Source organism: Spinacia oleracea, chromosome 4 (assembly GCF_020520425.1).
Source record: "Spinacia oleracea cultivar Varoflay chromosome 4, BTI_SOV_V1, whole genome shotgun sequence".
NCBI classification, from domain to species: Eukaryota; Viridiplantae; Streptophyta; class Magnoliopsida; order Caryophyllales; family Amaranthaceae; genus Spinacia; species Spinacia oleracea.
The window spans coordinates 80,887,182-80,903,276 of NC_079490.1; the positions used below are offsets into that span (position 1 = coordinate 80,887,182).

At 36.8% G+C, this 16,095-nt stretch overlaps 1 protein-coding gene across 2 annotated transcripts; it reads right to left on the minus strand.

Moving 5' to 3' along the window:
• Window positions 1–2,482: 2,482 nt before the first annotated feature.
• On the minus strand, window positions 2,483–15,788 carry LOC110793922 (uncharacterized). Of its 2 annotated transcripts, XM_021998859.2 has the most exons (5): window positions 15,236–15,786; window positions 10,179–10,893; window positions 8,371–8,734; window positions 3,278–3,633; window positions 2,483–2,726 (listed from the first exon to the last, which is right to left on the minus strand). In XM_021998859.2, exons 1-4 carry the CDS (start codon window positions 15,537–15,539, stop codon window positions 3,583–3,585), a joined length of 1,434 nt encoding a protein of 477 aa, XP_021854551.1. In that variant the 5' UTR covers window positions 15,540–15,786; the 3' UTR covers window positions 2,483–2,726; window positions 3,278–3,582. The 2 variants fall into 2 exon arrangements, with proteins under 2 accessions (XP_021854551.1, XP_021854552.1); XM_021998860.2 differs by lacking the exon at window positions 3,278–3,633 and having other exon boundaries at window positions 15,236–15,788.
• Window positions 15,789–16,095: the final 307 nt, after the last annotated feature.

The window sequence follows — 16,095 nt, forward strand, 5'->3', positions numbered from 1 at the left end:
ACACGTAGATAAGAAAACAAGAAAAATCGCTCGCCTGAGCAACGAACTCAGGTCGGCGACAAGGGATGGTTAGGGTTTGTGTTTTTTGGTAGAAAGAGGGCATAGAGATTTGTAGAGAGAAAGAGAGAGTTTTAGTCAGGATTCTTTGAAAATGTTACAGAAGACATCTACTACTCCCTCCGTCCCAAATTAGTTGTTACACTTTCCTTTTTCGTCCGTCCCAGATTAGTTGTTACACTTCTAAATTAGGAATGACCCCACAATTATAATATTGTCTCTCTCTTCCCACTAAATTTTTTTTTGTCCCCACACCCTCTCTCATTCAATTAAAAAAATACCCCACTAACTCCTATCACATCTACTTTTTCAATAAAATAACAATAGATAACCACACTACTACTTATCGCATTAAACTGTGTGCCCAGGAGAGTGTAACGACTATTCTGGGACGGAGGGAGTATCAAATATTAATAAACAAGAGGGGAATTACATATGGGTCAGATAACGATATATTAAGAAAATACCACATAGATATGGAGATATTTAATTAAAACATCACTTAAATAATATCACGGACTAACAAACTAATTTCATGTACTTAAGAAATTAGTTTTACCAAATAATTAATGCAAACAACCACCTCATTAGTTTTAGACTCTACCTTTTTAATTTCATATGCTACCTTATCAATTACAGCTAACTTATCAATTTCAGCTCAATTTCAACTAGTGTTACCTAGTTGTTAAATAAAGCCTATTAAATGAGTAATTGTTTGTACTCTTATTATAATGATTTTACGGTTTTTTCATGAAATGCCCCTGAGGTTTCACGAAACGCACCAAATACACCTGTGCGTTTCAAATTACATAATACACTCCTATTTAAACTTATTTGCACCAAATGCCCCTAAACTTAACGGAAGTCTAACTCCGTTAACATTAAATATTAATTCATCTAACTAATCCTAATTTAACCCTAATTAACTACTGATTAGCTTAATTAATTTAACCCTAATTAACTCTAAATCCCCTCTCTCTTCTCTCCTCTCAATCTCACGTCTTCTTATTCTGGGTATCAAATTGGTGAACCCGGCGACATTTTTCCTTCTTCAAACTATCTTCATCAAACATCAATTGCTAACTCAAACCCCCAAATATTCGGACCCAGATTTTCAAGTGAATTGAAATCGTGAATAATCTGAAAATGAAGAACAAAATGAACCTGAAAATGAAGAACAAAATAAAACAGAAAAAATGGAAAAGATAATCTGAAATTTGAGAGTTTAATTTGATTCCTAAATTCTCAACTACAAATTCGATTCCAATCTCCCTCTACTCTAATTCCAGTCGTTGTTATTCTACTCGTCTATTTGCTGCTACTGATGCTATCTCTTCCCGCGGAAGAACTCAGCCCCAAGAACAAAAATAAGAAAACAAAATCGGAAAAGAAATTAAAATCTGAAAAACGAAATTCATTGTAATCTACAAATTGTGTCTAATTCTCTAATATAATTCTAACTACCGTGCGCTATTCTCTATCCTAATCGCAATTGCTGCTATTCTACCTTGCCTAATTCAAATCCGAACTTCGTTCCCGAATTCGTTCTTTAGCAGATCTGTTCTTCTTTTTGGTTCGAGGGAGCTGCTGCGATTAGAGGAGAAAGAGAATAGCGCATCAGGATTTGTTTTATGTTTCTCAGATTTTGATTTTTGTTGGTTTTTCTATTTTAGATTTTGGAGTTGAGTTCTTCGAGAGCATAGAATAGCAGCAGCAGCCAAGAAAAGCAGCAGAATATAGGTAGATTAGAGAGAGATTAGAGCCACTACAATTCGAATTTGTAGTTTAAATTTTCGATTTTAGGAATTAAACTCTCAAAATTTCATATTCTACCGTTAGTCATTAAACATATTTAAGGGCATTTGGTGCATTTTTTTTAAAAATAGGGGTATGTTATGTAATTTGAAACGCGCGGATTATTTGGTGCGTTTTTCGTGAAACCCTAGGGGCATTTCATGAAAAAATCGATGATTTTAATACACGACTAATATCATGATCTTTACTAAACAGATAACAATAGGGTGTAGTTAACAAGTACTCCCTCCGTCCCAAAATACTTGACCAGTTTGACCGGCACAAAGTTTAATACAAAGTAATTGACTTATTATTTAAATAAATGATAGTTGATAGTGGATATTTTTTATTATAGATAGGGAATATGTATCAACTTTTTAAATAGGTTAAAGTGGTAAGTAAAGAGTGCATGTGACTACAAAATGACATGTGAAGTGAGATAGTTGATAATTAATAAAAGTTTACCATTTATAGAAATGGTACAAGTAATCCGGGACGGCTTTATAAGGAAAGCAGTGCAAGTATTCACAAGACAGAGGGAGTAATCAAATTATGTGGAAAAGTATTGAGCTGTGATACTAGCAGATTTTGTGCTGATGCTCAACAGTCAACAGTTAACAGTCAACAGTAATTCCTTGTAAAGACTAGTATGTATGCATCCATTAAGAATTTTGAAAGAAATATAAAAGTACCCCAATATTTAGGAACATCTCAACTGGAATCAAAACAACAAAGGCGCATGTAGCGAATATTAACACCATATTGGGGAAGTACTCGTGAACACAACCATACCCGAAAAGCTCCATGCCAACAAACATTCAGAGAGCATGAAATCCCCAATTTTGCTTTGCCTTCTTTCCAGGTTTCTAGGATTACTACAAAATGATATGAACTGAATATCAGTTTGTATTTACATGTACAAAAAAAAATCAGAAGCGAAAGATATATTTCGAAAAGGAAAATAATGCATCTAAATAACTATGAATTCACTGCCTTGAATAACTTATTAGCTGTACCCAATTTTATGCGAACTAGTTAAGGTATTTTCAAGTACACGAAACACTCTTGTTAATTGTATGTAGGCTTTAAAAAAAAAGCAAACAGTTCCTTTTTCAGTTTTTTCATAGAGATTTATTGGACAATAAAAAATCGGCCACTAATTTGGTCCTTTATAGATACAATTGCATGAAAATTTCCAGTTTGTCCAGTCAACACAAAAGATGCTGTATACGGCTCATGTTTCTCTCCAGTATATGTTACTGCAAAGTACTGTCATGCAGACATGCACTGCTCTTTCGCATGACAAATCAGAAAACAATTTAAGCTTGTATTTCAAACATATCACAACATATATCCAACAAAAACAAATTCAAGGTTTGTACCAGGAATCTATTAGAATTACAGAAAGCACCGGTACTTGGCATACCTTGTCCGTAAAACACTCAGGCTTCCAGGTAATGATGTACTTTTAATTCTTCTCATCATCATCAAGAAGGTAGTTCAGATTGAGATTTGTCCCAATCAAAAGCTACTTTGCGGAATAACGTAAGGAACCTAACCAAGAACTGAGGAAGGCCAGCTAACTGTTCTAAAACGATCTCGGAACAAATTTAGATCATTCCAGCCCTCTCAGTTCTAAATGCCTGTGCACCCTGCCACACAGAATGTGCCGTCATACTTCTTTGGAGTTCAAAGTCCAAGCAGGCAGGGTGCAGGCATTGCCCATGCCCCTCAACGGGGCCGGGCAAACCCAAAGGTTGCATCATGTTGCTGCTGTTGCGACTGCACAAAGTTTCACAAGCAAATAAAATATAAGAACAGAATGCCAAGATGAGTATCAATAAGGACAACAAGATATTTCCCTTTCCCGCTTTTCTTTCAATATATCACTTCAAGACTTGGAAACCGAGCCACAAATCGATAGTTGTCTAGCAATACGAAAAAGACGAAGAAGCTACGAGGAAATTAGAGGAATTAAAGTTTTTGATAAGGAAATATATTATATTAGCAGTAGGAAAAAAAGAGACCGAGGACTAGCTGTCCTCTCATCTAGAAAATTAAGTTACAGATTGCCATAAATTTTTTGTACCTCCCCAACCGAGCAACTCTTGAGAAAGCCTCACCAGCCTAACCCAAAAAGATACTAAAAAGTGACCTTACCCCACAATTAATTAGAAGGTCATGAAACTCGTGAAAAGACCCTCAAATTTCTCTCCAACCACACACACCACAATTGCCATGAAAGCATCGCGCCATAACAACTTCTTCTCCTTACCCTTACCAAACCCCCTTAGGCAAATTTGTGGACATTCCAATTATCGCTTAAGGGCAAACCCAAGATACTTCATGACTCGCAAACAATCTCCACCAGAATTTCGTTTGGAGGAATTAATTCAAATTGCCAAATTCCTTGTCATGACCTCCTTATATTTGTTGCAAATGATGATGGCACATTCACGGACAACTCCCATATTTGTTGCAAATGAAGATACACATTCACGGACAACACCTATACACAATATTCTCTATAAAAACACATTCTGCCACCAATCAATGGAGTTTTCTGTCTTGATATAAAGCCAACAGAGCACCTTTTCTTCTGACATTTCCTTTTCTCCCATTCTTATCTACCTCAAAAAAACTACCCCATAAAAGTTAATTCAGGTATATCAATATCAAAAGATATCACTAACAGCCTAACATCTTTCAACATTATAAAAGTGTCCTAACTTATTACTTAAATAAATTATATCTCTTTCCACATTCCCAAAAGTCCCCCTCCCCCTTGTCAATACTATACCTTACTCTCAGATATGCTAGCCCAGGCTTAACCACGTCACTAGAGGCTTCCACTACTCCTCCAAGATTTCAACACCATTTCCCCTTCACTATCCGGCAACACACAAATTACAGACAGAATTACAACCGGCTACAACAGCCAGTTCTTCCACTGCATCTGTACACAGACTCTAAAACTCACACTGAACATTTTGTTCCGGACTAGCATATCTAGCATCCAAGCACAAGTAATAAAGGCTGCTACCTGTTATTTCAAGCGAATATCTCAAGTATGGAATTACAGATGAACTATAATACACGCACAAAAGGGTACAATCCAAACTAGCGAGGAGGAATCTATTTCTACAGTGTCAGATTCCTGAGTTGTTAATTCAATATGCAAACTTAAAGAGTGTTTATGCTCTACAATTTCAACTGTTAAAGCAAGGTACTCTTTAAGTCATCACACATATTCCTAATTCATTCAGTTTTGGGACCTAGTGTTTAAAAAGCAGAAATATTCTCTTTTTTTCAGGGGATGAGATAAGATACAAGAAATACGTATTTTAAGCCACAGAAAAACTGTACATACTATTGATATACAAAACCTTAAGGAACAAGGATTAAAAACAAATAAATAAAGTCGGTAAAAGGAGGTACAAAAGTGTCCACAACCTATTATTTTCACAAACCAGACAGAATTGCCAAACAGGTACAAGAGAAAGTAGGGATCATTGATACATAAAGATGAATTGTAATGGGTAAATTGAAAATGCTCCAAATGAGCAACTTTTCTGCTCAATACAGGGCACAAACACCACATGTGCCTCTATTTATTCTTCTACCCTTATTTCTTTTTTTCTATTTACTTTTCTTCTTTCTCCCAATTAAATCAAGGCCAAATCAGCAAAATAGTTTTCCTCTGTTTTTTTTACCTGCGCCATTTTCCTTCATGGAAGGTACATATTACTTGCACCATATCCTTTTATGGTATGTTTCACATGTTTTTTGGTGTATTTAAATACTAAATACCCACTTTACCCTTACTCACATAGTCACATTTCAAATTTACCAGTGTTACCTAACCTTCAGTCTTTTGTTTGTTATCATATGGGTAATTTTAATACTTACAATTTTTCTTAATCTTTGTACCCAACCCAAATGGTGCTAAGTTGAAAATAAAACGGAGGAAGTATTAAAAAACAATATTGACCACCCCGGTCAGTCACCCGCCATTTGGCTTAAACAAATCTTATGTGACATTCCAATATTCTCCAACTGATTATATAGCTTTGACATAAAATATTCAATCTTCACTTTATCACCAATACTTGGATAGTTGGATATCCTTGCTTTCCATGATGTAAATTTAATACTCCCTCGGTCCCATTATAGTACTCATTTCTCATTTCCCACGGGAATTAAGGAAAGTGAAACATAGCACATGAGTACTTGATTTGCAACTACTGATGTACTCCGTAATAATTCCGACACAAAAATCAACTTTTATATTTTTTTTAGATCATCTGTTCCTCTCTCTCTCTCCCCTCCATTTTTGCGCAAGCCTCTTCTTCTTTTCTCCTTTTTCTGCTGCAGAACGACCACCAACAAAGAGCATTCGTACCAAAGAAGCGGGCGAATGGCAAAGAAGCAAATAGGCACAATTAACCACTGAAACGGGTGGTGAATTGAGCCTAAATAGGAAAATACCAACAGAACCGCCGTTAAGTAAACCCAATAAACACCAAAGCTGGATGAAAGAAATACTCCACGCTAAAACAAACACCCTAAGCAACAAAACACGGGCAACCCAAGGTGAGACAGGGCTTGAAGACCGTCAAGAGTACCAATCAGCCACGGAGAACATAGAAAAACCTACTTACGAAGCTCGCTGGATATGGAAAGGCTGCTGATCACCAATTTTTAGATACAGAACAAAAAAAAACATGCGCGGTGTAGAGAGAGAAGAGGGAAAAAAAAAGGGTCTTAAAATAATGTAAATTTTAGATGGACATGTAAAAATAAATGTGTGCACAGATTCTTAAAGCAAAAAGAGGACAAAATTGGAATAACGTCAGTATAATGAGGGTAATTTGTGGAAAAAATTATTAAAGATTAGAAATGAGAACACTATTTTGGGATAGCCAAAAAGGAATACAAGAACTGTATTATGGGGCCGAGGGAATAAAATCTTTTAACAAAAATACTCAAAAGAAATTAGTTCGAAAAGGCTAATATTGGAAAATACATTTTTTGTTAACAAACTATCATCAGCCTCATGCTTTTGACTACTCCCTCCATATTTTAAAAAGAGATACACTTTCCTTAACGGCCGTATTTTAAAAAGAGATACACTTTCCTTTTTTGATATGTTTTGGTCCCTACTTCCAATTATATTAATATTTCTCTCTTTCTTGTGGTCCCCACACTTACTCACATCATCTTTTTACTATAATAAACAATTCACCCACTACCCCACTTTCATCTTATTTTAATAAATTCAACTCACTCTCCTAAAACTACGTGCCGGTCAAAGTGTATATCTTTTTAAAATACGGAGGGACTTGAAGTTCATAGGACGAAAAGAGATTTGCCAAGGCGACCTGGGCAGGTCGGTAAGTTAGTATTACTCCCCCGCATTTATTTAAGGGATACACTGGCCTTTTCCGGCCGTATTTATTTAAGAGATACACTTGCCATTTTTAGTAACTTATCAACCCCACCATCTAATTAAATATTCTATCTAATATATCCTATGTCCCACCACCCTATTAAACAAATAATTTCAGAACTACACCGTACGTCCGTACCCCCACCCCTATAATGACATGGTCCTCACTTGTTTTACTTATTAAAATATCTACCCAACCCCACTTGTTTTATTACTTTATTCCATTCAATTCTTCTTCTTAATACTCGTGCCCGGCCAAGTGTATCCCTTAAATAAATACGGATGGAGTATATAGTTAAGGAAACGGAGGGAAAATCAAAAAAAGAAAATCTAAAAATCTGGTGATCACTGTGCACAACTGCAGATGCCTTAAGCCCCAAATAAATAGATGCAGATGCAAAGGTTCTTTTTGCTGTATATACCAATTTGTTTCCGGGAAAACAAAATTATCTCTAAGGTACCAAAGACCCCAACTGGCTAATTAGGCCACATGAACCGATCAATGACCCAAACTACATTGTCAGATTGGCCTAATACAGCCAGACGTAATTAATAAAGATGAACTTTGAACAGTGAAAATATATCCAATTTTCTACCTCAAAAGCAAACTCCTGCAACCATATGCGTCATTAAGGCTGAATGGATATCACTATACTACCCCCAATAACTCAATAAGATGAGCATAGCCACACACACACACACAAAAAGGTGATTGATCAAAACTAAGAAAAATAACCATCATAGTGCGAGGAAGAAAATCACACAAACTTCCCCAACCACAACAAACGGGAGGAATAGAAAAGTGAAGTAAGCATAAAGAAGTATACAGGGACAGGTTGGCAGCAAAAGAGTTTGAAGATTTATTGGAGTGAAAGAGATAAATGGTACTATGTTAGTATAAAAACTCTAGATTGAGGATAGAGAAAGTAAGGGGGCAGTGGTACACCTCTCTTCTCCACAACAAGGAACCCAATAAATATGCCCAAGATATGGCCTTTTTCCCTCTCCCCCCCCCCCCCCCCCTCCTCAAAGAAAAACCCCAAGTACAAAAAAGGAGGATAATTGCATACCTGCTGATATGATTGGTGAATATGTTCATGAGGATGAATGAATGGCATTCCAGGACGTTGACAGGGGTATTGAGTGGTATGCAGATATATAGCAGATGTAGAACGTGGATTAACATGATTTGGACTATATGCAGCCATCATAGTCTCAGGATGACCATAACCGAGACCTGCAGGATTAGATGGAGACGCCCATAGAGGTAGATGCTGCGGTAGAGGCCGTGGTGGATCAGCAGAAATCTGAGGCCTAGGAGTTGACCCAAGTTGAGGAAATTCTGTATTATAATTAACAGCCGGGGAGTACATAGGTTGGACAGTGTAAGGCCCAGCATGAAATCCAAATCCAGGGTCAAACCTTTGCAGATACCTGCAAAAACACCCTTCATAATTAGCATAAAAGGTGAACACAATAAAGAGGCACAAAATAAAGATATGGTTGCAAAGAAGCTAATAGCCAGTCATATGAAAACAATATCAATCTGGAACAATAACTTATTGCAAGTGTCAGAAAGACTACTACATCATACTATTGGAAAGCTACTATTTTGGTTCAATACAAGGACTGCAAGTAGAGAAGACTAAATTGTGACACCTAAGGAAATTTCCACAACAAATGCAGTATCCTATTGCAGAGCAGAGACTTGAGTTATGATACGGTACTCTGCAAGTCTGCACAAAGTGCTGCAGATGAAGAGTGCGCAACAGAAATAGAAATGCAATCATCTGTGCTAATTTATCAGCAGAGGACACTACAAAGTGATACCTGTTATAAAGCATGAGAAGAAAGTCCAGATTAAAAAAAAAGAAGGAAACTTTCAAGCATAGAGTAGGAAGCTACAAATACTAATTACCTAAAAGCAACATGACAGCTACATTAACAGATTTCTATCTGTGAGAATGATAAGCACATACAGTGACAGTTCCTAAGTAATGATAGACGGGTGTCAACTAAACATTTGCATCACGAAACTCCGTACAGGCTAATTTTAAATATTAAAAAATAATTTTCAGGCAAACTTGCTTAGTTGCAATAGTGTAGCTTTCACGCTTGCGGACGCATAACTTCAACCGTAAATATCTTTATTTATCAATAAGTCAAATTATTGCAACTAAAAGTGAACGGAGGAAGCAGACAGCACGGAATCATAACTCAGATGGCAGCAATTACGCAACTCCAATTGTAAACCAAGAGCTTGGTTCTACTGGAAATCCATGATCTACATCAATGACTTCCATCCAGCTTAAATAAGACATTTTCTTATATATTTTGGTAGATGTTGAACAGAGGATGAGGCATTAAAATTCCATGCGAATCACAGTCCAAGCCTAAAACTCAATGATAAATCCACACATAAAACCAATAAACCCCCCCACCCCCAACACAAACACACAAAACATAAATCAGAAACAAAGAAAAGATGGGGGGAGCTGGGGGGCAATAGGAGAGAGACAAGAAGTAATCCAGGTGACATAAGAACAAAAAGTTCACACATGCAAAGTCCATTCATTTTAAACAAAGTTAAAGAGCCAATGAAGTGTTCAGTCAAGAATGAGTTCCAGAAAACAATAGTAGCGAGTTGGAATCTGCCTCCCTGAACGTAATATCATAAAAGCCCAACCAGTTAAGCAAGTAAGTGTGTGCATGCTTATAAACCTGCATATGTTTGCAAGTATTTGATTGCATGTTTACAGGAAGAAAGATAAAACTCGGATTCAAATTTTTTTCTTCTTGGAACCGAGTAAGGGATTGAAGGCAACAAGGAAATTATCTAAATAAGAAAGCCCAAAAATCATATAACAATAAAGAATACCTATCATAATTCCGGTCGTAATCAGGATCTTTGCGGTCAATATCACGGTCTCTAAAGATAGCAACCCTATTACTGGGTCTGTACCTACTAATAGGGTCTTTTTCTGTTCTACTTCTAGCTGACCTACTGCTACCACTTGTAGAATCAACTACAGAAACAGCCCTTCCACTACTCAAGTCAGAACCTCCAGAAGCAGGTTTATCATCAACCTTTGGCGGTCCTGAAGAAGGAAGCTGCAAGTTCTCTGCTTTTTTTGCCTCAATTTCAGGTTTTAAACCAGGGGAACCATTTTGGCTATTAGAGTTAAAAATCCGTGCACGAGCTCTGTTGTACTCCTCTTTCCTTTCCTCAACACTTTTGGAATTTGCCTTTTGAGAACCGGAATTACCAACGCTGGATGAAGATGAATGCTTATTTGGCCTCTGCTTAATGGCTACCTTGACAACACCACTATCTTCTTGAGGCAAGCTTACAGGGATATCTGCCAGGCGGATGCGAGGGAACCGACACTCAGTTGATGTCTTTTGGACAATAATTCTAGAACCAGACCCATCAGGGAGACTATTATCTAGCAAGACCATGGACTGCAGAAAGTAATGCTGAGCCACTCGATGAGCAGCAAGCCTTAAATAAGAAGTTGGAAGCTGCTGAAATTCCAGCTGCTGCTGCGTAGGATCCTGAATAAACTGCTCAACATCTTGCTCCAATCGCAAGACTGAAAAGTAATCAAAATTTCAACATCAGAACTCTTTTTAAGTAAATGATACAACCTAACAAAATAACATGCAGCAGGAAGCACCCAGAAGACCAGGAATTACAACTGAAATAGGCGCATGAAATCCTAGTGATATTCATATCTGACAATAATGACACTGAAGTCAATCATAAGGTGCTGACAAGACAAAGAGCCCAATAAACTAGCAATATTTGCGGGATTATGGTAATATATACAGTACCAATTAAATTATAATGTAGAATCAAGACTTCTATGAAGAGAGACAACAATAAACAAATAGAAAAAATCAAGATTGCCTTTATGATAGGCAGCTGGAAAGCAAAACAAACTTCACTACGATTTCAGTGTATGACAGCTTAAAGATTGGTATATGCAAGAAAACTACTCATACTGTCTTATATAATGAGGTACATAGTTCTTAAACTCATACATACTACAGAAATTACCTTCAGCATAGAAGTATGACTGATTCACAGACATCAAACAATCACAAACAACTCATGGGAGGAGCAAAGGGTGGAATTGAAAGTAGGAAATGGAATTGAAAATTTAATAAACTTGATCAAATACTAGCCTTTTTGTTTCATAGTACAAGATGTGTGCTCCAATACAATTAAGGGCACCCTTAGGGTGCTAAACAATTAGCACTACCATGCTCTCCAAAGCAGATATATCATCAAGGGGAGAGAAAACTATTCAAGGGGCTGTATTAACCACCAATATAAGAAACACAACTTGATGACATCAAAAAAGAACAGTCTCAGTGTCCTTGTTTGAGAGTCGCACCCAGAGTCCCACAGACATCCCTAAAAAAGTATGGAGGCAACACTCCAAGCTACAACTTCCACAGTTAAGAAAATCACGTACCTAATACATTAACCAGAATGTCCAAGTAACAAGATCCCTCTAATGCAGTGTTGCCTAATACTCTAATTAGCCCACGAACCGCAAACCGAAAAAGCGAATTATAACATCAAGATGGTATAATTTTGGTCTAATTTAGCAAATTAGGTAGCGAATTGCGAACCCGTACCTAATCTCATACTAGCGAACCAGGTAACAGTGCTCTAATGCGAAGACACAAAAAAAAAATTAACAGAGGAAAAAACAGATTTGAAAAAGAAAAAAACTACAAACCAGCTTCTCCTGCAACTGCTTCTCTACTCATATAAAGCAGCAGATGATTTCATATTAAGAGGTCCAACAAAACCATTGAAAACAAGCAATTTACCTTATCAGAGATCATAAAATGTAGGAATTCAGGAAATAAGCTAATTATCTAAGTCCTAACTTAGGTCAAGCTGAAAGCCTGCCAAATAGATTAAATCAGTGCATTTACAAATTTAAGCACTGCATAGATGTAATTAGGCTCACCGACAAACTTATCCAACAGAGATCGCAGCTTCAACACCATAACAGTTCTGTCAGTGCTAAATTAAAATGAGTGTGCATCAATATGATTAATTAAACAGCTTAATGCATTATAGATTTTGAACGGAACTAATTGATGACCAAGTGCATTCATGAATCACATGATCCTTCGATGGAACTCTATAAGCAACCAAATCAAAATAAGTACACATAATTGAAAGCTATGTTACTCCGACACTTCTTCCGGCGGTTGGTGTCGGTGTCGACACGACCCGACCCGCGACACGACACCCGACACGTGTCCGGGGAGGTGTCGACACCAGTGTCGGAAAAGAGTCCGAAATATAGTGTCGAAATCGGGAAGAGAAAAGAAATTGAGAAAAAAAAATCAAAACCCTAGATCTAGAAATTGAAGGTCGGGGAAGACAATTAAGAAAAAAATATGTTGGGGCTTTTGCTGTAGAAGAAAAAACGAGTTGAAAGCATTCTTCAATCCTTGTTTTCATGACTGCTTGAGAATCGCCATTGTTTCCGACGTCTTCTTCCTTCTCGTGTTTATGTTTTGCGTCTATTTTGAGGTGCTGGGCTACCATCTTTGGGTTCGTGGTTTATAGTATAGGGTTTGTTCTCACTTTTGGGTTATGATATCACGTGGGTTGGTATTATACGTTAGTTTGTTTTTTAAAAAGTAAAGAAAAAAGTTATTGATATACTGATGATATCACGTGGGTAAAGAATGGTCTAGGACTCTAGGGTGTTGCTGATTGGTGAGTGGGTCAGCTTTTTATTATTCAGCTTTTCTATTTTTTAATTTATTACTTCCTGTTTACTCCGTACCATTTTTTTAGGGGTATTATATATTTATATGTTTACTTTTGAACTCTTTGTATTCTTAAACTCTTTCAAATACTATTTTCTTGTTTTGTAATTTTAATTTTATTATTCATTAATAATTTTTATCTTTTTTTTTTTAATTTAACAATTATTTTTTGTAAGTGTCGATGTTTTTGTCCGACACTTTGTAAGGCAGCCGTGTCTAAAAAACAAGTCAAGACACTCCTTTGACCGTGTCGGAGTGTCTGCAAATATTTGGATCGGAGTGTCAGATACTCCGACACCCGTATCGGACACGACACCGACACCCGTGTCTGAGTAACATAGATTGAAAGTGTAAAACAGCAGTTCCCTTGTCTCGTAGATGTTTCTGGCTGCGCTAAATTTAATCCAAAATCATTTCTTGTTACCCATCTCGAATTGGGTTGCTTCAGACTCACATTTTGGCCCAGCATAACACGGTCCTTTTAAATTTTATTTACCCGCAACAACATATTAACTAATGCTCAGCTAATGGTCATTTAATTGCCTTAATTCGACCACAAACAATGGATTCCCAGTCACCTTCAGCTCAACTACGGTTCACGGAAGTACCTTTGACTTTCATAAAGCACAAACAGGGAAATCTGAAGTTGGCTCTCTTCTATCGCAACAATATTTGTATTTATATACATTGGTAACATAAGGTTTTTTGAAGTAAACTAACAACCACTTCAATTACTTTAGCATTAACTAGAACTCCTCCTATGTTCACAAACAACCTAAATTAGTTATTAAAAGGAAGTAAAATACAATGCACACCCAGAGTTTTAAATGATGCGGCTGCAACCACTTTTGCAGGCAACGGGTGGTTTGTAGCTATCGTGGTTGCATAAAGCTTAAAATTCTTAACAATGCGACAGTGATATGGCCAAGATTTAGTACCCTGGTATGACATAAACTCACAATAATCAATGATGACCAGTAACCTCAAACATTGATTTTTTTAATCTGAAGGAAAGCGAAAACATTAGGAGAGAAAGGAATAAGCAAAAACATTAGGAGAGCATAAAAACACAAAAATTTGAGAATTACACCAAAAACTCCATTCTATTTCTCTCCTCAAACTATGTTTCTTCACATCTCTGTCAATCTGTCAAAGTCGTTGCGGTGATAATAATGACAAGATGATGAAGCTGAAGGAGATGATAATACAACAACATCAACAAAGCATTAGTCCCAAAATGATGTGGGATCTGCTAACATGAACAGTCATAAGAAATCGTCCATGAAACGAGAAAAAATAAAGTAAAAGGTAATCTTAAATAGAGTAAACCCTTAAAGGGAAAGCGAGGGCAATGAGACACGAAAAATAGGGAACCAGAAAACAAGATCGGTTTAAGAAGAAGCACAAATATTGAATTAAAAATAAAAATTATTGTTCATCGGCAATAGAGATAGAGAGATAGTAGGTTAGAGTGGATTGTGGGTTGGGAATTACAAATGACAAGGTAATATGGGTCATTTCAAATTCTTTATTTTTTAGGCCTTTAAGAAAATAGGAGAATTTGTATCAATTCCAAATTTGAAATACTTTGGGAAACCAAACACTAGATTTACCCAATTCCAGAATTTCAAATGTAATCACAGATTAATATTGCAATAAAATGGCAGAACAAGTGAACACAAAAGCTATGTCCCCACCATACTGCCAACCAATAATGCTCCTCTCATAAAAGCTTCACCACTAGGTTCTCACGTTAGTTGATAATGTTTGAGCAAACCCTTAACATCTTTTTAATCAAACCCATCAAATTTTCCATAACAGGCCTCACTCTGAAAGGAATTTCTCTACCTACACTCTGAAAGGCAAAGGAGCAACCGAAATATCAAAAATCAATTTCAATATAAAACGGCTTGATCATTCTACAGGGCGTTATGAACAATTTCGCTTTCTAACTTTTACCAATTAACCAAACTACTCAACAGTACCAATTAATCAAACTACTCAACCGTCACAACTTCCTAGTCTGCCTATCAAGCCTATCGCCCTATCATTCCAATTATAATCAACACAGTAAAGTGAAAACCATGCATCTGAATCGAAACGATATAAAAAACAGCAAAAAAATCTTACTTGACAAGCGCTCCCGGGGATTCTGCAAAGCCTCACGAAGGAACTGATCAACTTGATTGATAGCATCATCTGAAAGCCCGGAAACTCCAGCGTTTTCAGCACCACTTGAAAAAGCCAAATTCAGCGGGCCAGAGGCTGTTAAATCATCAGCTGCGATACAATTGCTAGAAGAAGAAGATGGGGTAGCAGAATCTTTAGCAGAAGAAGAAGCAGAAAGAAGAAGTCTCTTCATACTCTCCTCCACATCCGCCACCTCCCATGACTCAGGAGCAACAGGATCTTCAACAGCGTTTCCACCGTCCATTGTCGAAAAAGCTATTGAGACGGAGCTGCTGCTACTGCGAATTTTGAGATTGAAGTGATCATCAAAAAGCTGTGGTTTTCATGGCGGAAACCCTAATTTGAAAGTGAGAATTGAATTTCATGGAGATTTGGGGGTTAGGGTTTGGAGAAGACGACAGAGTTAGGGCAACAGAAATTGAGCACAAGAAAGAGAAATGAGATAGGGTTTGACGAATTTCTGGGTTGAGAGAGTTCGTACCTTAAAGAACGGTTAACTTGTTAAGGAATACCCCGTACTTACCGATTCTGTAATTCTGCGTGTCCATCGAGGATATTTCTGTTTACTTCGTACTTCCTCCGTTCCGCAAAGAATGCATCATTTCTATTTGCACATATGCGATATGATTCTTAGAACATTAATATCTTTAATGCGTATAAGAAAAAATTATAAAAAGTTGATATTTAAAATCCTTGCATTAATACGAATTTAACAAGATCTCACTTGACTATGTTTTTACGTACACAACAGTGAAAAAATAATTGTCAAAGTTGATTGATGAATAGTGCGCAAATGAGAA